At 36.6% G+C, this 23187-nt stretch overlaps 4 protein-coding genes and 2 non-coding genes across 9 annotated transcripts in view; 1 reads left to right on the plus strand and 5 right to left on the minus strand.

Moving 5' to 3' along the window:
- Nucleotides 1-4662, minus strand: part of LOC111472745 (spastin) — an 8425-nt gene extending 3763 nt beyond the window's left edge. The window contains exons 1-9 of the mRNA XM_023118386.1: nt 4404-4662; nt 4008-4323; nt 3409-3562; nt 2732-2966; nt 2527-2622; nt 1669-1784; nt 1465-1545; nt 450-573; nt 56-105 (exon numbers count right to left, since the gene is read on the minus strand). Coding sequence (XP_022974154.1) covers nt 56-105; nt 450-573; nt 1465-1545; nt 1669-1784; nt 2527-2622; nt 2732-2966; nt 3409-3562; nt 4008-4321 — 1170 coding nt within the window. The 5' untranslated portion in view covers nt 4322-4323; nt 4404-4662. The remainder of the gene's footprint in view (nt 1-55; nt 106-449; nt 574-1464; nt 1546-1668; nt 1785-2526; nt 2623-2731; nt 2967-3408; nt 3563-4007; nt 4324-4403) is intronic.
- Nucleotides 4663-5275: 613 nt separating this feature from the next.
- On the minus strand, nt 5276-5348 carry TRNAA-UGC. The gene has a single exon. It is a non-coding gene; the product is annotated as a tRNA-Ala (tRNA).
- Nucleotides 5349-6507: 1159 nt separating this feature from the next.
- On the minus strand, nt 6508-6580 carry TRNAA-UGC. The gene has a single exon. It is a non-coding gene; the product is annotated as a tRNA-Ala (tRNA).
- A 4212-nt stretch (nt 6581-10792) lies between these two features.
- On the plus strand, nt 10793-12035 carry LOC111472755 (glyoxylate/hydroxypyruvate reductase HPR3-like). The gene is made up of 2 exons (XM_023118402.1): nt 10793-11277; nt 11411-12035. The coding sequence occupies exons 1-2, from the start codon at nt 10816-10818 to the stop codon at nt 11930-11932; spliced, it is 984 nt and encodes a 327-aa protein (XP_022974170.1). The 5' UTR covers nt 10793-10815; the 3' UTR covers nt 11933-12035.
- Nucleotides 12036-13492: 1457 nt separating this feature from the next.
- Nucleotides 13493-19479, minus strand: LOC111472727 (polygalacturonate 4-alpha-galacturonosyltransferase-like). Of its 4 annotated transcripts, none has more exons than XM_023118356.1 (9): nt 19140-19479; nt 17767-17801; nt 17412-17540; nt 17268-17331; nt 17128-17135; nt 16622-16962; nt 15603-15960; nt 14339-14926; nt 13493-13777 (listed from the first exon to the last, which is right to left on the minus strand). In XM_023118356.1, exons 1-9 carry the CDS (start codon nt 19291-19293, stop codon nt 13502-13504), a joined length of 1953 nt encoding a protein of 650 aa, XP_022974124.1. In that variant the 5' UTR covers nt 19294-19479; the 3' UTR covers nt 13493-13501. The 4 variants fall into 4 exon arrangements, with proteins under 4 accessions (XP_022974124.1, XP_022974123.1, XP_022974121.1 ...); XM_023118355.1 differs by having other exon boundaries at nt 17128-17138; XM_023118353.1 differs by having other exon boundaries at nt 17265-17331.
- A 694-nt stretch (nt 19480-20173) lies between these two features.
- LOC111472759 (histone deacetylase complex subunit SAP18-like) lies at nt 20174-22919 on the minus strand. The gene is made up of 6 exons (XM_023118405.1): nt 22749-22919; nt 22432-22464; nt 21950-22060; nt 21666-21761; nt 20530-20601; nt 20174-20445 (listed from the first exon to the last, which is right to left on the minus strand). The coding sequence occupies exons 1-6, from the start codon at nt 22917-22919 to the stop codon at nt 20413-20415; spliced, it is 516 nt and encodes a 171-aa protein (XP_022974173.1). The 3' UTR covers nt 20174-20412.
- Between the last annotated feature and the right edge of the window lie 268 nt (nt 22920-23187).

The following is a 23187-nucleotide window of genomic DNA, read 5'->3' on the forward strand; positions in this document are numbered from 1 at the left end:
AAAAAAAAAAAAAAAAAAAAACAAAACAAAACAAAGAACCATTAAATTTACATACCAATCTCCTGAGAACTGCATCATCCAGTTCTTGTGGCTTATTAGTAGCACCTGAACAAAAGCATAAAACCTTGTATATCGGATGGAAAAAAGAAAAACATAAAAAAACAACCTAGCAATAAACCAAATGGGAATTGGGAGTTAAAAGTCAATAGTTACATTTTGTTTCACTTTTGCTTAATGTCTAATAATGTACATTACAGGAGTGAGATTTAGCATAAGAATTTATTTGAATAGATCTAAAAACCTTTTTAAAAAAAAAAAACGGGTAAATAGTACAGATATATAGCTTTTCAATAAATGGAGGGCATCAAAGGCACGTGGGGCGCAAATGTAAATATGCAAACAAAAGAATTGCCAAAGGAGGAATATCATTTGGCTCTACCAAAGCTTACCAATAACGATTACGAGATCAGTAGAATTGGATGTTACTCCATCAAACTGTACTAGAAACTCAGACTTCAGCCTCCTGCTAGCTTCATTTTCATTAGCATGTCTTGTTGACATGACACTATCAATCTGTACAGTCAAATGAAAAAAGAAAAGCAGAATGTCATCAGTGATGTTGCACAAAGCAAATAACCTGCCAAATAAACCATTGATTGCTTGGCATTCAAAAACACAGGTAGAGATATGCTTAGCATTTATTGATTCCATACTATTATTATTGTCAATATGAAGTACATATTTTGTGTAAAGGACAAGCATTTGAAAGGCACCTTCACTTTGCAGCATTTTGTCTAAGGTCGTTTCCTTCCGTGTAAAGGACAAGCATTTGAAAGGCACCTTCACTTTGCAGCATTTTGTCTAAGGTCGTTTCCTTCCAGATAATTTACATGGCTTTTTAGTCATTTTACATGGAATTCTGTACATGAAGTCTCCTTACTATACTGAAATTTCGACAAACTAACCAGTCTTTGCAGGTCAAGGAGATTCTAATATGAACAAAGAGAGAAAATTCTAGAGGACTAAACAATTCTACTAAATTTTGAAATAGTTAATAACAAGAATGAAATTTGAGAAAATTCTAGAGGACTAAACAATTCTACTAAATTTTGAAATAGTTAATAACAAGAATGAAATTTATGTGAAATGTTATCAACCCATAGTAAAGGTAATAACAAAATATACACAAATATATAAATATAATAGCTCAAGTTTCAAGTTCTCTGGTTGTAATGGCAGAAAGCCACTCAGCAAAGCAGGAAAAAAAACTATTTTCAGCATACAAAAGTTAATTTGTTGCCATCTAACATTTTAAAAGAATTCTGTGATTTATCTAGTTTCATGTCAACAACCAAAAACTACAATGCACTCAAAACAAAACTAAACAGAAGAATTAAGCATACAAAAATAATGTACTATTGACTCATCCTTAAAATAATGGTTTAGCAAGAGAATGAGACATACTTCATCCATGAAAATTACGGAGGGCTGCCTGGACTTAGCAACCATGAAGAGAGTCCGAACAAGTTTTTCACTTTCCCCTACCTTAGAGCAAATACAACTGATTAAAATTTGCACAGAAAAATAACAGAAAGGGATCAAGGGAAATACACGAAAGAATTTTTTCCACAAGGAAAAGATAATTCTTGAAATGGAATTGAGGCATACCCATTTTGATGTTAAGGACGCAGCAGACACGTTAAAAAAAGTAGCTTCTGATTCTGAAGCTACGGCTTTAGCAAGCATAGTCTTCCCATTACCGGGGGGACCAAAGAGAAGAAGACCTGAGGAAACATGTGTTAATGTTGGATCCACAAAAACAGTTAATGAGATTAAATTCCCAAAAATCTCCAGAAGCTCGGCTCTAACACATTGTAAACTTTAAAGAAAGGGTGAACTCGTAAGAAGAGGAGGTACTTGACATGTTTTATTGGAAGTAAAAGAATAGATGAAAAATATTGAAATTAATGTGTTAAAAACTTAAGATTGTGCTGATATCACGGTATATTACAGAGAAATATGATTGCTTAGCAATAAATGCCAATTTGACAAATAATTCTAAACATAAGTACCCCCGAGACATCCATAAAATAAAAAGGTCTTTTCACAGGAGGTCTCCACAAATATAAGTTATGAAACTACATGTGTTAATAAAATTTAAGATCGATTTGGTCATCAGATGGAGGACTGAAAAATCCAACTAATGGGGGGGGGTTGACAATGATGAGACATGGCAGCATTAGACTAGCTTCTCAGAGAAGTTGAAATGTTAGAACTCCATCTCGTTTGCTGTACTTGGCCTTGCAACCTACGACTCCTTTAATCAGATAAAAAAATTTCAACTTGAATTACCCATTTAGAAAACATTCAAACCAAATATAATCATTCTTATTGTTTCAAACCAAACCATAAACGTCTAGTAATGCATGATGTATAGGCCCATAAAACTTGACACAGCACCCATTTTGCGTAAGATGGAATGGCACTTTAGGAGAGAACTATAGTGACAGTTACTAAAAGCACTACCTCTAGCAGGCTTTCGGAGACCAGTGAATAAGTCTCTTCTCTTTGTGGGCAAAATAACCATCTCCAATAAAGCTTGCTTTGCCTTTTGAAGTCCAGCTACAACCAAACCAGACTAATCAGTGTCCAATTAAAGAGTAGAAGTACAAAAGAAAAAGATTGAAATAAAATGCAGTATATGAGAAGATGAAGGGAATGAATGCATTACCAATATCATCCCATTTCACAGAAGGACTCCGATCCACTATAGCAGTATTTATCATTTCAACCAATTTTGGATCGTATCCATCAGAAGCTTCTTGCATAGATTTTGAAGTCCCAACACTAGCTGGTTGACTTCTCGTTATTGGATTACTTGCACCAAGAGAGCTCTTTAGCACTGGCTTTTTAATTTTTGGCATTGTTGAAGCAACTCCAGCTCTTGGCACTTGATTCGAGGAGCTCTGACATAAAATTTGATAAAATAAAATAAAAATACATTGAAAATGAAATCATCATTTTAATATACCTGCACCATATCTCAAATATGAAAAACAAATAAAGAAGAATATGTTTTCTTCATAAGATTGCCAACAGTGCTTCATTATTGGACCCTGACTTTCAAGCACGCAGCCAGATGATTGTAAAGTCTACTTTTCGAACTCCAGAGAGATAACCTATGACTTACGTTGGTTAATAATCCTAACACACCAAGTTTATAAGATACCAGAAAAGTGTACATTTCTTTCTTTCCTATATGAAGTTCAAGTCATCCAAGTTTAGGATTTATAATACATTCAAGCACTTACTCACCACGAGAAGGCGGAGGAATAGCAATGTTTTTAATTGAAGTAAGATAATATAATATTACATTGAACACTTACACTTCATACAGATGAAACGTACCTTGTTTGAGGATGTAACACCTGAATTAGAAGATAGAAAAATAAGAGATAGATTATAAGTTATCAAATGTCCGAAACCAAGAACATCATGAATGAAATAGATTAAGTTATTACAAGACCAGATTTGTCTATGAGATTTCACCTTCTCTTGTTCGCTGATGGAAAACAAAATAATAGATCATACATAGAGCAGAAAGAGCACTAAATCTATGAACTTTGCCTGGTACTCCATCAATTTATAGGTATATCTTTTTTAAGGGGTGTAAGAACATTGAGTTACAAAATAATAAAACATAAACTAAAACTAAAACTCCAATTGTTTATTAAATCTTGGCGGTAAACATGACAAAGATTCCCAAGTTTATTTTTTCAAAATTTGCACTAAAAAACGTGATAACCCAAAACTAAAACTCCAATTGTTTTATAACTTTGGACCATATGTCACAAATTATTTGTTTCTCAAAGTTCAGAAATGGATTCATTGCATACCCTCACAGAATTCAAAATTAACACATGAATAGGGTTACAGTCTAGCGCCAAGATTTATAAAATGGTGCACCGGGAAGTAATTATCCAGCAAATTAGCAGAATTCTCAATACCTAGAACTGATAGACGAGGGCACGGTGGTTGAACTGGCCTCGGCCAGAATACGCTGCGCATTCTGGTAGTGCAGGATGGCATCGTCGATCAAGCCCCACTCCTCCGCTCTGACGGCCTTGGCGATCTCCTCCTTGGACAAATCGAAGTACCCTTTGAGCTTGGAAGCATAGCGCTCGTTCGAAACAGGAATCCCATTAACGCCCTCCATGGTTGAAGCACTCTCGCGGCCACGATTCTGCGACAAATCGTGAATTGAGCTCACTTCTGAGAAGATCGATCCAATATATTCAGCTACACCTCTGAAAAAACTCATTCCTAAGCAAAAATTACGGTTAGGAAACAATCCATAAAGACAAGGTAAGAGACGCGAAAGAACACTAGTAGTTGTTTCTGACCAGATTACAAAAATTCTTCAAGAACTTCATCCTCTGCGCGGCTTTAGTCGTCTATGGATGAGAAGATTGAGCTCCGTAACGAAAGAGACGCGAAAGAACACAGTTCGAACGAAGTAGGCTACGGTTTTAGAGAAATTGATGGGGTTTTCTCAAGGATCGCTGTGCCTAAGCTTCAATTGGAGGAAACGGATACGCCGGAGAGTGGACGATCGGAAATTTGTAAAGGTACCGACACCGCGTTATTACCATGCTTGATAAAATTTTGTATTTTTGTTTTTTCTTATAAATTTTAATTTTATAAATACTAATAGTTTTTTTTTTTTTTTTTCATATAATTTTTAAAAATAAAAATAAAATATATTAAATGAAATATGAAGTTTTAAGGATCTAGATCTTGAAGTTTCAAAATTATTTAATAATTTAATAATTTATAAATTTTATATTTAAAATATCTGTTAAAAATTAAATTGTTTAAAAAATTATTAATTTATAGTATAAAACTTAATCTTGAAATGGTAAGTTTTCAATTTTATGAATTTAAAATATATATAAGAATAAATTAGGAAAAATATGTTGAGCTTCGTACTTTATATTAAATATATTATTTAATTTTTAAATTTTTTAGTAATCCTTTTAATTAAAAAAAAATTAAAAATTTTGAAAAGTTTTATTAAAGCTCTTTATTCTATATATAAAAATATTTAATGCTCAAATTTATAATTTTGAAATATGAGATACCAAATAAAGTTTTGGTAATAAATTTGTAATTTTATTAAAATATTTTTCAGTTCAGGTGGGCGTCGCCGGGACCGAGGACGACGGGGAGGGTGTTAGGCAGGTGAGATGAGAGGAGAAAAGGCATAATAAAAGAATGGAGATGCGGGGTATCGAACCCCGTACCTCTCGCATGCAAAGCGAGCGCTCTACCATGTGAGCTACATCCCCAACCCAATGTTGTAACATTTAGATCTATAAATAAATATATTCTTTAAATACTTCCCAAATATCATATATTATTTATCCAACTTCTTTGGAACATTAATTTACCTTAACTANCTTAAGTTTTATAACTAACCTTTTCTAGAGGTTTTTTTTTTTTTTTTTTTTTTTGTCCAAGGTTGGGTTCTCCGTCCAACCGTCCTTTCATTAAATATACTTAAATCGCCTATCTCGACTTTGGTCTGAGCTATTTGCTCAGTTTGTTTCTCTAATAGCAATCCATGGTGGCGTCCTTTTATAGGTGTAGGGTTTCCAATTCTCAACAAACCTTCGAGTTATTAGGCATCGCTATAGGTTTTAAGGTACTTTAATTATTCTTTACCTATTGACTTTGTTTATGTTTATCATGAATTTCAGACTCGTATGTAAAATTCGTTCTAGATCAAATATGACCCATCTATGAGATGCTTTTGTGGCTTGAAGTAGCACACAATCTAACGGTTAAAGATACATATTAGTACTACAAGAGTAACATTAAAAAATTTATAAATAACATATGAGTGGTTGATAGACGTTAAGAAATTTTTTAAACTTTTTTTTATAAAGATAAAATGTGTTGATCATACTTTTAAAATATTTCGGGCATTTTTTAATCGTAGTTATAACCAAGAGGGTATTTTTTAATTTTAAATTTTGAAACATATTAATAATTTTTAAAAAAAAATTTAAGAATATATTTTAATTATGATTTTTAAAAATTAAAGTGTAAAAAAAAAAAAGTTGATATTTTTAAGGTAAATTTATTAATTTAATTTTCTAATAACAATTAAAAGAAAGAAACAACTATATTTTTTCTCTTTTTATCTTTTCCTTCCACTCTCCTTCCTCATTTCCTACCCTCGCCGTCCTCAGTCGCCGGACGCCCGCCTCTTCCTGTGGCCTTGCACGACGCCGACGATGTCGACGAACCCACGCACCGCTATCTCTCACACGGGCTGATTAAGCCACGCCCTCGAAACCCCTTCTCCTTCTCACTTGTTCCAGTAGCCACGTCATCAGTCGCCGGAACCGAGAACGACGGCGAGGGGTGTTGGGTTGTGCAAGATGAGAGGAGAGATAACGGCGACGACAGAGGAAAAACGGAAGAAAAAAAAAGACAAAAACATGGAGATGCGGGGTATCGAACCCCGTACCTCTCGCATGCAAAGCGAGCGCTCTACCATGTGAGCTACATCCCCTTTTTGGAAGCAGAAGATGGCTACACATTATAAATGTTAAAATAGAAGATAACAAGAATCGATTTTTAAACATTTTAGTCACGATGGGTATAGACATGATTATAGTGAACAATCATACCATCCATATTGACATGACAGAAATGGTAAAACCTAGCTACACATGAAAGCAAATAAAAGAAGTTTGAAACGGACATACAACCATGAACAACTCGCCCTAGACAAGTATGACTGCGACATTCAACCCGCTGCCACAAGCAACACGTCTTGAACAAGCATGACCGTGACACTCAGCCCCTTTACAAAATCATAGCCTGTATCATATACATCAATGGACACTCAGCCCCGTACAAACGCGTGGGGTGGAAGGAGATCCGAGCCCCGATGCTTGCTAGGTTTTCCTCTCAACTTCATATTAAAATGTATAGTTTTCTTGTATAGTAGGGGTCCGAATTCTAGTGTTCAGCAGGTCTGGGAATGGCACAAGTTTAGTCTCTTGCATGGCTCATTTCCCGTGCTTAGACCCACCCAAGTTTAGCAGCCCGCATGGCTCATTTCCCGTGCTTAGACCCACCCAAGTTTAGCAGCCCGAAAATAGGGGATTTTTATCTGCCTATAAGCAAACTCTTTCCCCAGACATATGCGTGGCCCTGCCTGTGAACCATCAGTCTTATAAACAATACTATTATGCACTTTCTCCAGAGCAAACCATTTTGTTTGAATTGTATTAGTCATACCTGAAAGGCTGTGAATTTGAAAGGGCTCTGAGGCTGAAGCTTTCCATCTCGGTCGAACCATCGCTCGGGTCGGAAATCCTCGGCGTCGTCACCCCATATGAACTTCATCCTACCCATTGCATATGGTTGGTATGACACCATATCTCCTTTTCTCGCACTAAATCCGTCTGGTAGAATATCATCAGAAAACCAAATCTTCGCATCCTGCAATTCGAAAACTTAACATTTTGAGTCGATTCATTCCGCCGAAAAATATGAAACTTGCCTAAAACTTGGAAGCTACAAGGCTGACTAGACATGAACGGTTAAAAAGCTTGACTTAGCAAAAGAAATTATTACCTTAGAGGATAATCGGCCGTAGTTATATTGTTAGTAGTTGCTAACGCAAGGAGAAAGTTTAGAAAATTTGTTAGTGTTTTCTCCCTTATAAATACTCGTAAGGTTATGCTCTATTCATAACAACAAACAGAATTGAAAAGCATAGGTGCTTAACGTTTTTGATCATGGACCATATCCAACCGTTCACAGAGTCGAACATGGACCAATTAGCTTACCAGGAAAATTTTCTCCTCTGCAGGATGCTTGCAAAGCATGTAAATGAACCAAGCAAGGGTAACTGCTATTGTGTCCCTTCCAGCTATGACGAAGTTTAGAATAATATCTCTTAGATACGTTGGATCGGTCTTTTCCGCTTGCAGAAATCTCGACAATATGTTATCGTTCCTCATCTAAATTCACATATCATAGTAAAATGTCAAGCTCCATATCTAATAGTCTAAACCCACCGCCAGTAGATACTATTAGGGAGAGGTTTCCACACTCTTATAAAGAATGTTTCGTTCCTCTTTACAACCGATGTAGGATCTCACAATCCACCCTCTTCAGGATCCAGCGTCCTCGCTAGCACATCGTTCGGTGTTTGGCTCTGATATCATTTGTAATAGGTCAAGCCCACCGCTAGTAAATATTATCCTCTTTGAACTTTCCATTCCGGGCTTCCCCTCAAGGTTTTAAAACGTGTCTACTAAGGAGATGTTTCCACACCTTATAAAGAATACTTCGATTTCCTCTCCAACCGATGTGGAATCTCACAATTCACCTCCCTTTGGGGTCTAGCATCCTCACTGACACAAGCCCACCGCTAGCAGATATTATCCTCTCTGAGCTTTCTTTCAAGATTTTAAAATGTGTCACACCCTTATAAAGAATACTTATTGTGAGATCTCACATCGATTAGAGAGGAGAACTTCTCTCTAGTGGACGCGTTTTGAAACCTTAAGAACTCATAGCGCTGACGCCACTTCTCACCNCTGAGGCTGAAGCTTTCCATCTCGGTCGAACCATCGCTCGGGTCGGAAATCCTCGGCGTCGTCACCCCATATGAACTTCATCCTACCCATTGCATATGGTTGGTATGACACCATATCTCCTTTTCTCACACTAAATCCGTCTGGTAGAATATCATCAGAAAACCAAATCTTCGCATCCTGCAATTCGAAAATTTAACATTTTGAGTCGATTCATTCCGCCGAAAAATATGAAACTTGCCTAAAATTTGGAAGCTACAAGGCTGACTAGACATGAACGGTTAAAAAGCTTGACTTAGCAAAAGAAATTATTACCTTAGAGGATAATCGACCGTAGTTATATTGTTAGTAGTTGCTAACGCAAGGAGAAAGTTTAGAAAATTTGTTAGTGTTTTCTCCCTTATAAATACTCGTAAGGTTATGCTCTATTCATAACAACAAACAGAATTGAAAAGCACAGGTGCTTAACGTTTTTCAAAAGACCTCTCTCTCAAGTTGTTTTTTCTGTCTAATCCATTTGTTTTGGTATACTTTGATCATGGACCATATCCAACCGTTCACAGAGTCGAACATGGACCAATTAGCTTACCAGGAAAATTTTCTCCTCTGCAGGATGCTTGCAAAGCATGTAAATGAACCAAGCAAGGGTAACTGCTATTGTGTCTCTTCCAGCTATGACGAAGTTTAGTATAATATCTCTTAGATACGTTGGATCGGTCTTTTCCGCTTGCAGAAATCTCGACAATATGTTATCGTTCCTCATCTAAATTCACATATCATAGTAAAATGTCAAGCTCCATATCTAATAGTCTAAACCCACCGCCAGTAGATACTATTAGGGAGAGGTTTCCACACTCTTATAAAAAATGTTTCGTTCCTCTTTACAACCGATGTAGGATCTCACAATCCACCCTCTTTCAGGATCCAGCGTCCTTGCTAGCACATCGTTCGGTGTCTGACTCTGATATCATTTGTAACAGGTCAAGCCCACCGCTAGTAAATATTATCCTCTTTGGACTTTTCATTCCGAGCTTCCCCTCAAGATTTTAAAACGTGTCTACTAAGGAGATGTTTCCACACCTTATAAAGAATACTTCGATTTCCTCTCCAACCGATGTGGAATCTCACAATTCACCTCCCTTTGGGGTCTAGCATCCTCACTGACACAAGCCCACCGCTAGCAGATATTATCCTCTCTGAGCTTTCTTTCAAGATTTTAAAATGTGTCACACCCTTATAAAGAATACTTATTGTGAGATCTCACATCGATTAGAGAGGAGAACTTCTCTCTAGTGGACGCGTTTTGAAACCTTAAGAACTCATAGCGCTGACGCCACTTCTCACCATCAACTGTGAAAATTCCATCACCGAGAAGATCCTTGAGAATTCGGTGCAAAACTCAGTCAAATCATGGGAATTCAAGAACATCTTGTTTGATGCATCAATCATAGGACATAAAATGCCACACAAACTCTTGAGATTTTATCTAATAATCTTGTTGAAAAACAAAATTTTTAGATCTAAATTGTTCGACATTTTAGGATTTACCAATCTACTGACACGACTAAGTTTAGGGCATAACTTTGATACCATGTTTGGAAACATGACTCTCTACAATAGTATATATTGTCCACTTTGAGCATAAGATCTCATGGCTTTGCTTTGGGCTTTCCCAAACCGCCTCATGCAAATGGAGAGATATTCTTTGATTATAAAGATCGGAGAGGTATTCTTTGATTATAAAAATCATTTCCTAAATTAGCCGAGGTGGGATTTTTATGATCCAAAATCATATGATATAATGATATAATTAATTCTTTCATTTTAATTATTTACCATTAAAAGTTTATATAAATTTATCAAGAATGAGCGAGAACTGATCAAGAATGTGCGTGCGGTGTTATGACATTGTTGAGCAATCCTAACATTCCTCTTTGTATTCTTTGCTTTCATCATGATCTTCGTGTTTGTGTGTTGTTGAGCTATGTTAACATTCTTCTTTATATTTTCTCTCTCCTGTTCCTTGTTCATCTTGAGTGTGTGTATATGAGTTGTTGAGTGTGTGCCCTTTGTTGAACATGTGTGCGGGTGGTTGAGCGATCCTAACATTCCTCCTTATTTTCTCCCTCACCCAATCAGCCAAAGGGAATTCGGCTTGTTTTATTATTAATTTTTTTGTTTACGAGAAAGTAGAATGGCGGTCGAAAGGCAACCCAACGAGCTTCCTCAGGTTTTGGTTCTAAGTCCTCCCGCAATTTTCACATCTCTGGAATCCCAATTCTCAATCAGATTTCATATGCTAAAACCATGGGATTCCAAACTCCCATTACTCCAATTTCTCACCTCGTATGCCCAATCCGTCCCAGCCATGCTCGTTGTTCCAGGTGACCGTCTTCTAGTAAACTCCGCCATTCTCGACTGCCTCCCGTCGCTGAAGCTCGTCGTCACTACCAGCGCCGGTGTTGATCACTTGGATGTGGCGGAGCTACGGCGGCGTCGGGTGGCCATTGCCTATGCAGGAAACTTGTTTTCTCAAGATGTCGCTGACATGGCGGTGGGATTACTAATCGACGTTCTGAGGAATGTGTCGGCAGGAGATCGGTTCGTGAGGCAAGGGCTTTGGCCTACGCAAGGGGATTTCCCTCTCGCATTAAAGGTCCAATGGTTTTATTGCTAATTCCTGTTTTCTGTTCTTCATTTCCAATCACCTCAGTAACAGAAAGATTCAATGATGTGACTGATTTATTGAAGAGGTGGANTTGAATTTGGATGTTTTAAAATTTTCACAGTTAAGCGGCAAGCAAATTGGGATAGTTGGATTGGGGAAAATAGGCACAGAAGTAGCCAAACGGCTAGAAGGTTTCGGCTGCAAAATCTCATACAATTCAAGAACCAAAAAGCCAACACTTCCATACCCCTTCTATTCCGATCTCCATGAACTTGCAGCCAACTGTGAAGCCCTCATCATTTGCTGTGGGTTAACGGCCGAAACCCGCCATATGATCGACAGGGACGTGATGGTTGCGTTAGGCAGAGATGGAGTGATAGTCAACATCGGCCGAGGGGCGATCGTCGACGAGACAGAACTGGTTCGACGCTTGATTCAAGGGGAGCTTGGGGGAGCTGGGCTGGATGTGTTTGAGAATGAACCTGAAGTTCCTAAAGAGCTGTTTAATCTTGATAATGTAGTGTTGTCGCCACATGTTGCTGTCTTAACAACTGAATCTATGGTGGGATTGACTCAATTGGCGTTGGGGAACTTGGAGGCATTCTTCTCAAACAAACCTTTGGTGTCTCCGTATGTGGATTAGTTGAGGTGCAGCTAGCTGAGTTCAACAGGGAAACTACAAAACTTAATGACAGAGGTAACTTGCTTTGTATTGGTGAATTCAACTCAACATCCTTGAAGTTTTATGTGTTTTTTTTCTCTCATAATTTATGCTGAGAAGAAGCTCGTTAATACCGGGTTTCTATCTTCTAAAGTTAATCCGTCCGGTGTAGGAGCTTGTAGGAGCTAGTAGATATTGTCTTTTTGGGGCTTTTTCTTTCGGACTTTTCCTCACAATTTTAAAATGCATCAACTAGGGAGAGGTTTCGACATTCTTACAAGAATGCTTCATTTCCCTCTCCAACCAAGATAGGATCTCACTAAGTATTGTGGGAATCTATTCATTTATAATATCATGTCTTGTATATTAGAAACTGTTCTTCACTATTCCCTGCATAAACATCATCAAAGGTACTTAGCTGGTGATGGAAGATTAGTCCTAAATGAATTTCATGGTTATTATAAACTAAATATGCCCAGCACTTGTTACAGTCTTTTATTGTCTTTGTAATTATTCTAAGGTTATTCGAATTGGCTTACTTTGTGCTAGTTAGTTAGTTAGTTGCCTCAGTGTTCTGTGCTGAGAGCTTTCTGAAATATATATACCCTTTTTAAATGGCACCCGAAGATGAACAGACCAATGAGCTTCCTCGAGTGTGCTCATGGCTGGAATCCCAATTCCCAAACAGATTTCATTTCCTCAAACCATGGCTTTCCAAGGTCACCCTAACCCAATTCCTCACCTCCCCCATTCTCGACTGCCTCCCCTCGCTCACTTGGACTTGCCGGAATTACGGTGGCGTGGGGTGGCCATTGCCTATGCAGGAAACTTGTTCTCTCTCCTGTTCTTTGTGTTCATCTTGATCGAGTGTGATCCTAACAATTGGTATCAGAGCTAACAACTAGTATCGTTTCTGCATAATTGATCCTAACAAACCTTATTCTCAGCCTAATTCGTCCTCGTGCTTGGCCAAATCAGTTGCGATCATTTCTTCAGCGCCATTGTCGACATCACGATAACCGACAGAATGAGTACGAAGAATCGCATCAACAATTTTTTCGCACCGTAAGGGAAAAGAGAGCGCGAAGTTATTAGAACGATGGATTCTTTTAAAGATAATTTTATAATTTTATTGTTTTTTAACTTTTAAAAATTCTCAATTAATTTGAAAATCTGATGTCATTCGTTAAAAAAAATCACCATTAATTTATTGGGTTTCAAAATTTATTAGACATTTTTTTTTTTGTTATAACAAGGAAAATAAAATTAAAATCTAATTAAGATTTAAGGAGAAAATTTAAAGATTTAAGGATCATTACAAAATAATAGTAATTTTGAAAATTCCAATTGGCACTTTGAAAAATTAGTCTACTTTAAATATAAATCTTATAATGTCTATTTATTTACTTATGGCATTCCTCTCGCATTAAAGGTGCAATTTCCTCTTTATTTTTTATTTTTTAGAGAGCTAATATTTACGGCTCAGAGGGGATTAGCAGAGAGAGACCTGTAGTGTAGCTGCGATTATATATCCACATTCAATTCTTAGTTTCATTTTATGAAGTGGCAGTGGCTAAGATAAGGATGGTCGTAGTCAATGTACTTTGTCCAGTATGGGCGATACTTCGTAATGGCCATCTCCATCCATGGTTTCCTGTTGCCATTATAGTGAATAACAGCTGCATTTTCTATGTCCGATGGGTTGATATTTGGGTTGTAACCCAAACCAAGCACATGCCAATACTTCTCCAGGGAATATGTCAGCCCGTAAAATGTCATCAAACCTGGAGGTAATGTTCCCAGCTTCCAAAGCAGCCTTTCTTCATTCTGCAACCAAATTGCAAAATCTAAGTCATTTTGATGTGGGTGCAAATAAAGAAATTTACCCTAAATTAATAAACATAACCCTATTTAGGATGAAAAAACTTTACTATAACTTCAATGGTTTGAAAAACACATTTCTACCTTCTTAAAATATTTCATTACCACCCTTATAAAAACTTCAAACTTACCTTTAAATATTTTTAAAAGCACGAAGATTGAACTATTAATAATAAACTTCAAAAATACCCCTAAACTTACTAAGGTAACATTAATAATAATGTAAATAATATGATACTAGTAGTAAAAATATTAATAAAATAAAAGAATATTTTATCGAAAGAAATTTAAAAATTTTAAAGACTATTTTAAACTAAATAAACTAACCTGTTGCAGTCTAAAATAAAAAATAAAGATATTTTTGAAAACTTTAAAAAAATATTTAAAATTTAAATATATTTTTTAAAAAAGTATAAATTTTATGGTATTTTTATTAATAAATTTATCCAATCAAAACACAATTAAAAAAAATAAAAAAATAAAAAAAGATATGGGTGCAAGACTAACCAAGTTCTGCCAGATATGATATAAGCCAGTGAGATCTTTCTTCTTCCACTCCTTGAGATCAAATATATTCATTCCGTAAGCCCAACCGCACGCATTCGGATCGAACTCCCTAGCAATATGAGGGTTTGAGAAGTTAAGGTACTTGTCAAAACGATGGAAGTTGTCAACACAGGTTTCCACGGCACCGTTGACTTTTCCCTCCAGGTCTACGAGCCACAACCCAATCAAATCTTTCTGGACAACAATGTCATCGTCCAGAAATAAAATTTTATCCAACTTGGGATAAATTTGAGGTAGATAGAACCTTAGATGATTGAGCATTGAGAGATATTTTGGGTTCCTGTACTTCAAACTAGAAGCACTGTATGAACCAGTGGTTGAACGTCCTGCCTTGAAATAATATTCTCTCATTGCTGCAGATTTGAGCTGGCGCAGTACTGGGCAATAGGATGAGTTCAGCCACTTCAGTTCATCTAAATTTTCTACGTGGATCGTGGCTTCTTCTGGAGGATTTAATAGAAACCACATTTTCATTGCTCCAAAGTTGAGATCATCCGTAACTAGGTGGAATACATGTTTTGAGGAATCCTGTTTTGCAAAGAAGGAAATATGCCTTCGTTAGAATACAACATACGGAAATAAAATTTAACCATAATCTGACACGCATGTGAAACATGTTAGGAACTACGAATCTTTACAATAGTATGATATTGTTCACTTTGAATATAAGCTCTCATAGTTTTGCTTTTGACTTCCTATAACACCTTATACCAATGAAGATGTATTCCTTACTTACAAACACATAATCATCTTCTTAATTAGTCAATGTGGGATGCACCCAACAATCCTCCCTTTGAACAAAGTACACTATAGAGCCTCTCTTGAGGCTTATAAAGCCATCGAACAATCTCCTTTAATCGAGGCTCGACTCCTTTGGATCCCTCGAACAAATTACATCACACCATTTATTCGACACTTGAGTCACTTTTGATTATACTTTCTAGGCTCACAACTTTTTGTTCGACAATTGAGGATTCTATTGACATGACTAAGTTAAAGGGAAAACCTCTCATGATTTTGCTTTTGGTTTTTCTAAAAGGCCTCATAACAATGAATATGCATTTTTTACTTGTGAGATTCCCTCTTAATTAGACAATGTGAGACTCCCCTTTTGAGCATAAGCTCTCATGGTTATGTTCATCCTCTTCATTAGGACAATTTAAATTTTCATGAATAAAGAGCTAAATTAATGAGTTGAATTCACCTTAGCATTCATTACGGTTGAGTTCACAACGACTGCTGCAGCCAACACGTTGTCTGTAAAGAGCGCATAATGGTGAAGTTTTGGATTTTCCAAGTTTTCACTTTTAGGGAGCTCTCTCTTCTCCGGAGGCAGAAGGTAGTAATCAACGGTAAGGCGCAAGGACAAGCAGCGAATACCACCTGGAATACCCTTAACTCCCAATTGAGTGAGAAATGTATTTTGCCTTTTCAACCTTCTAATCTTTTCCTCTTCAGTTAGAAGCATTGCTCTCAATTTCCTGGTCACGAACTCGCAATCAAACAGTTCATCTCTCGCCTTGGAAAGAACAGCATTCATTTCTTTTATTCTCTTGCGCGCACTACAAAACAATGTAAGGTTTAACATGAGAAGAGTCCTTATGATCATCATGGAAAAGAAATAACAAGCATGGAATTTGTACATTTTATCATGATGGATATTCGGTTAGGAATCACGGATCTCCACAATAGTATGATATTATCCATTTTGAACATAAGCTCTCGTGGCTTTTCTTTGAACTTTCCCAAAATGCCTCATACCAATGAAGATAGTATTCCTCACTTATAAACTCATGATCTTCCACTAAATTAACCAATGTAGGACTCACTCCCAATAATTCTCAACAATCATCCTCTCGAACAAAGTACACTATAAGCCTCCCCTTAATGTTGAGCTTCGAACAAAGTACACCATTTGTTCGACACTTTAGTCACTTTTGACTACATCTTCAAGACTTACAATTCTTTGTTCGATATTTGAAGATTCTATTGACATGACTAAGTTTAGGGCATGGCTCTGATACCATGTTAGGAATCACGAATCTCCATAATGGTATGTTATTTGTCCACTTTGAGCATAAGCTCTCGTGGCTTTGCTTTGGGCTTTCCCTAAAAAGCCTCCTACAATGGAGATAGTATTCCTCACTTATAAACTCTTCCACTAAATTAACCGAGACTCACTCCCAATAATTCTCAACATATTTTACGACCAAGTTCTATTACCTGGAATGCAGCTCAGCATCAACATTTGCCTCTCCTAGGGCACGACGACTCCTTTTGAGGCAAACTAAGAGCTGTTGACGCAACCCCTGTTTCATTTTCTTTTTCGATACACTCAAATATATTCTTGCCATAATAATCTGGTCTCGCATTAGACGTATGGTTGAAACTCGGTTCTTGTTCCCATTTTCTTTCTTCCATGTACTGTATTTTTCAAGAATCGAGGAGTTAACTAATTCAGAGGCTTGCATATTAGCATTCTCAAGTTTTACAATGGTATCATCATCCTGCTGAACCATTTCCATCTCCACCAATTGATTTTCGTATTGCTCTTCTCTTACTATCTACAAAATAGGAGTCACGGGGGCGGAGGGTCAATAAGGTCGAGAATGTGCAAAGCCAAATATCCATGTCCTCCATCTCCATCCAAACAAGCGACCTATTGGACCAATTTTTTTTTTTTTCAACATAGAAATTATGTATTGAAACATATAGTCAGTAATTATTACCCTTCTGGCTGCTTAAGGGAGCGCGAGCAAATTGATAAATTGCATATGAGAACATGTAAAAGACAACTGCGTCAATAAAAGAAAAGGAAAAACAAAAGCAAGCAATCCATCATAAACATTAGATGCTCTAGGATTACCACCCAGAGAGTAGTTGCCTTCCATCTGGTGGGTTCCACTTCTCGGAGATACAGCCGTTTGGCTTGGCTACAAGCAGAATCAGTAAATCACGACTCAATAAGACCAAAGTCGATTGTGCCAGAAAAAGAGTGAAGTTGTCGACTTACTGAGGAAATCGCAACAACTGCGGCGTCCACCCCAGCCAAATTCCATGTTAGGATCAAATTATTTTTCTCTTTGGACTTGATATTGATAGTTCCCGTGTTGTTTGTGCGGGCTGCAATATCATCAAGAACCTGCAGAAGTATTGTAATTAACTATTTCACACAGAAAACAGTTGCTAAATTTCAAAATTCTCATGGCTTAGGGATTAAAAGTAGCGGATGTGAAGAAATCGAGCAAGGTAACTGACATACAATTGCACGTTACCAGAAAGAGTCGAAACAAGTTTTTGGCATTTTTTTTTTCCAATCCACAAAATACAATAACCAGTTCAGAATCGAGAACGTTTTAATAACCTACCCCTTTGCTTGGACTATTTGAAGCAACCCCTTCACCTGCAGAAATTGTAATGACAAATTAAGCAAAAAATAAATGAACAAATGAAAATCACCTCATCACAAGGATAGAACACGTTGGTATACCATACAATTTCTAAATAGGCTATGATATTGTTCAAGAATAAAGCAAGAACAGAGGAAACACACGAGAACAAATTAAATAAACATGACTCTCAAACCAAACGAGAACACACATAATGTTCGTACGTTGTGATAAAAGGGGGACTAAGCTCCTCGTTTGTGATTCGTTTCAAGAATCAAGACCCATATATCAAGGAAAACGCCAGACTAGATGTGCTTACTTTTTCTTCCTATCAAGTAAACGCCAGACTAGATCTCTCCCTGCTGGATCACATATTTAGTGCGAGTTACTGCTCTAGTTGATTATTCTAGTTTGACACTACTTCATTTACAAGAAGTGAGGTTCGAATTTCCAAGATGCTCTTGTCTTATTCATTATCTCCAACTAAACTATCACTCTTGCAGTTATAAAGACTTAGGCGGACAAGCTTATGACCTTCCTTCTGATTTCTGAAGTGTTGGCTCAGCCAACCTTTACACGGAAAACTTTAAGAAAACGTGTCCTGAGTCCATAATATTGTAGTCGATGCTACAGGCAAAAGCCGGAAGATCAGAGTCATGGTGTGCTGTTATTGTAAATTCCTCACACAAAGAAGTTCAGAGGCTACAATTATATTGTTCTAACAAATTCATTTATTTGTCCTTTATTCTTAATTCTTTGCTCTTCGTACTTCTTTTTCCTCTCTCTCATATACCGGAGTCACTCCATTTTCCGCGGAGTCAATGGAGTAAAAAAAAACAATCCAAAAAAATGACGCCAAATACATCTTTGTGCCACAAAGACACGTCCGTAACATGAGTGCTATACATTATCAATTTTTTCGGAGTCTGAGTGAACTTCCTGCAATGCGATTATCATTTCCGACGCATGATGCGGTGTTACGCTTAAAATAAGGAATTCTAGTTCAACTACAATTTGATCTGTTTCGTAATCCTTTCAAATTCAGACAATAATTCAAATTCTAGAAGCGAACGCCATACATATTTGGCTCTCAAATAAATAAATAAATAAAAATAAGAATCTCTCGTGAAAGAGCCAGTTCTAAACTCCAACTCTGAAGTGGCCATAGCTTTTCCGGTTCCGTCGAGAAAACATTATATAACAGAGTACATTAACTAAAGCTTTCAACTAATACTGAGGAAAACAAAAAGGAAATGACTACAGATCTAACAAATAAAGATCCAGAGTAAAAACTACACAGCATTCATTCTCCAAAACCACACGGGGAGATCAAAGTAGGTGAAGAAACGCACCAGTAGTACAGAAGCCGTTGACGACTACAAAAAGCAAGGGCGCGGAGAGGAGGACGAGAAGAGCCAAAAAGAACCTATATCTTCCAGCACCGCCATTAACTCCGTCATCCTCGTGCTTAGCCAAATCAGAAACCGATCCTTTATTCAGCGCCATTGACGATGAACAAAAAAACGGAGAGAATAACGCCAAGAATTAAAAATCCAAGAGCATTTCTGTTGAATGGTAGGAGAATTTCGTCGCGAAATCAGGTTAAAGAGAGAGCGAACGTAACAGAAGAAGGGAATCTTTCAGTTAAGTTTCGTCGCTATCGAATAACCTCTCTGTGAAGTGCGACCAGAAACTGAACGCCGGTTCATTTTATACTCTCCTTTTTTTCTTTACTCTCTCTCTTTCTCTCTCTTAAAAATCTCCCGCTCTTTTCCCGGTTCAATAAAAAGCTAAAATAATTATTTTGTGGTTAAATTGTAAAGTTTAATTATATTTTCTAGGCTAATTAAATAAAATGATAATAAAAATACTTCTAAAGACTTTCTAATTTGTTTAAACAAATTCAATAACAACCTTAAATATTAAAAAAAAAAAAAAAAGTTAGTTTTAGATTTCTTGTTTAGAAAATATATTAATTTTAATATGTTTTATTAATATTTTCACCAAAATCATTTCTCTTTTGAGAATTCTAGCGATGAGAATGTTAAGTTTGAAAGTTCGTATTTTTAAAGCATAACCATTTTTTATGGGCTAATAATAAAAATATTTTTTAAATTAGTTAAAAGTTTCATAATAATAATAAGAAGAAATTAAGTTCAAAAACACTATTTAACAAAATATTAATAAATATTCATTCAAAATTAATAATAAGATTTTTTTTTCTTTCTTTACTTTTTTTAAGTTTAAATGCATTTTTAACTCTTTTTTTTATATTTTTTTTTTATTTTAAAAGTATTATTTACATTTTTATTAATTAAACACATTTTCCATATAAGTAACTAAAAAATATTTTTTTAAATTGGTCTCAAAATTGCAGTACCCAAAATGGCAAATTGATATCACATTCATGACGAGGTGTTTAATATGAAGAAATATAAAACAGAATAACATACTCCTCAACTGATTTCACACTCAAGACAGATGACTATTATCATGATTCCACCTAAAAGACACAAACATGTAAACAATTTCCAAACACATTATGGAATTATACATTACAACATTGAAGCCTGGTTCTTTACTAGGAAAAAGGATCACGAGACCTTTTCGGGTCGACAAAATTCCCTATATAATTGCCACGTCCAAGTAATCTCCGATCTGCAGGGAAAAAGTGGTGCAAGTATGAGACGAAATACAGGAAGGGACTGAGATGGCAAAAAGCAAAACCCATGTTTGTTTTACCTGAAAACCAAGTTCTGCCAAAGCTAAGTTATCATCTGATCGTCCATTTCCGAACGAGAATGTCTTCCCAACCTTCACATAAAGAAACAGAATCTGTATTACTTGGAGGCTCGTATAATAGTTCACTTTATTCATACCTTTGTTTATAATCGTAAATTACTTTATGTTCTTTTAAGAAATAGGTCAATCTAATTCGATAAGTGCGTGAAATATAAAGCAGATATACGAGGTATTTGCAGTGAAGGAAAATGCAAACTGGCAGGGCATGAAGAAAGGGTGTTCAGTACAGAAGATTTTGTGTCATTTCATTCAACAATGTAATTAGCGAGTGATCCTTTAAAAGCACTAAATGAAATTAAATGGGCAGCTTATCCATCGCAGTTGCCCATCACAGTCGTGCAAGAATATGCAACGCAGGCACTAGTTAAGCACGTTCGATGTGTTCATACGTGTCCTAGAATCAGAACTACCCACCTTTTCACAAAACTGAGCACTACAAACTTCTTAAGACTATGGGAAAACTCCAGTTTGAAAGTATTGTCACGATCAAACAAGTCGTAGACATAACATCTGTCAACATAATACTCAATAGGGAAATATTTATTTTGTATTTCCTGATTTAGTTTAGTCAAATTCAACACTACAATTTTAAGTTCATTGGATTGATATCTAGACTAGAATAAATAATAACTTCAATCCCCTCCCTCAGTTCAGTTGTCTTTTTTCCTTTGACATTTATGGCATTCTTGTAGTTCAACACATTACTGTTTTTGTAAATAAGCATTTCTTTAGGCTAGGTTTGTTTGCTGTTAGGTCCTTGCTGCTTGAACATGTAAAAGTATTCAAGTTTTTTTCTGGTCAAATTCCAGTAATGTTAAGGCTAGATTTTGAGTACTAAGTGGGACGAATTCTAGGACAATTAATGGGTTTTCGGTAATTTCTAGCAGAGTTTTGGTAATAACTGATGATTTTACCACTAATCAACTTACATCTTCAATTTCATATAATCAAAACTCAACGAAGTAAAAAGGGCAAAAGATCATGAATATTTCCAATGTAACATCCGGAAAACATAAATAAAAGTGTGCATTCAAGTCAGAGTGGAAGAAAGAGAGCACAGAAATGGAGAGAGGTACCTCTCTCACAACAAACCGGCCATGTCTATCTGGATACACTAAAGCGAAAGATAGTTTAGCATTTCTTCTCCTGGCTTCTGGAGCTACCTCTTTGACCTGTGACCCCACCCCGAAAAAAACAATGAACACACAAACTCACAACATAAGTTCAAGGACAGCCGTAAGGGAAATTGTGTGGCGTTAAACAAAAAAAAAACATGAACTCAAAATGATATAGATCATTCGTAATTATGTCATGCGAAGCGTGCAAGGAGAAAAGATTGAAAAGGGATGAGAAACACAACCAGATCAGTTAGCTCGCGAAGAGTAGCATCCTTCCAGGTATATATTTGAACCTCATCCCTCGGCTCCTTGCCCCTCACAGCGAAGTCTTCATTGAAATGATGACTCCCAATCTGCAATTAACGCAAATTTCAATTTCATAATGACTGTTCCTTAATCCAATAAGTGGCATTACTTAGAACCAGGAGAGTAGATCATCAATAAGCTATATAATATGCCTCATAACCTAAATGTAGAAACGCAACACCAGAGAAACCTGCTTTAATTATCCTCTCATACGACGCCTAAATCCTATCGGTCTCCACAATGACATAAACAGATGAATATTTCACACAAAAAATCCGCGTCCAACGAATTTCATTTCATACTTAATGGATTAATCTAGAAAACAAACTTGATTTCGGGTACTTAGTCACTTCCAACTTTGCACAAAAATGTAACACAATTCATAAAAACAAAAGGCCAGCATCAAAATACAACGTACCTTCGTAAAAACACGAAGCAGCAAAGGACAAGTCTGCAAGAAGAGAAGTAAAATGACTCAGTATAGAAAGTCAAAGACGCTATCTATGTTTACATAGCTATCGATGTAAAACAGAATCGTTAGGCCATAATAAGGCAATACTCAAAGTTCCAAATAATCATCATCAGAATAGAGTTCTAGAACGAAGAAACGAGAAACGGATTGAAGATGAAGATGGATTAAAAAACAAGCTAATGAACACCAAAATTAAAACTGACATGATGATGGAACGGACAGAAACCCTAAAAGTAAAAGATGAGAGGGAAAGAAAGAGATACCTTCTCGCGATCGACTGGCTCCAGGCGAGGACGAGGAGGCGCATGAGGGGCTCTGGGAGGAGCGCCATAAGCTCTCCTCGGTGCTTCTGCTTCTCCCGCCATTTCTGTGTCTGTATTGTCTGCTACTTCTGGAAGCTTCTGCAGTTTATAGGCGAGGCCCGGAGGCCGCATCTTGGGCCTCGAGAATCAGGGCTCAATCCAGTTACTGTTAAGTCCATGATGAAAATTTGACAATAATAAAAACAAATTATTACCATTTTTAATTAAACATTAAAAAGTAAATAAATATATATTTTATGATCTAATAATTGTTGGAGCCTCCTCGAAGGTACGAAGGCAGTCAAAAATGACTAAGACTCCAAAGGAGTCGAGCCTCAATTAAGGGGAGGCGTGCTTTGTTCGAGGGGAGGTGTTGGATGATGAAAGTCCCACATCGGTT

This window comes from Cucurbita maxima, unplaced genomic scaffold (genome assembly GCF_002738345.1).
Source record: "Cucurbita maxima cultivar Rimu unplaced genomic scaffold, Cmax_1.0 Cma_Scf00085, whole genome shotgun sequence".
Classification (NCBI taxonomy): domain Eukaryota; kingdom Viridiplantae; phylum Streptophyta; class Magnoliopsida; order Cucurbitales; family Cucurbitaceae; genus Cucurbita; species Cucurbita maxima.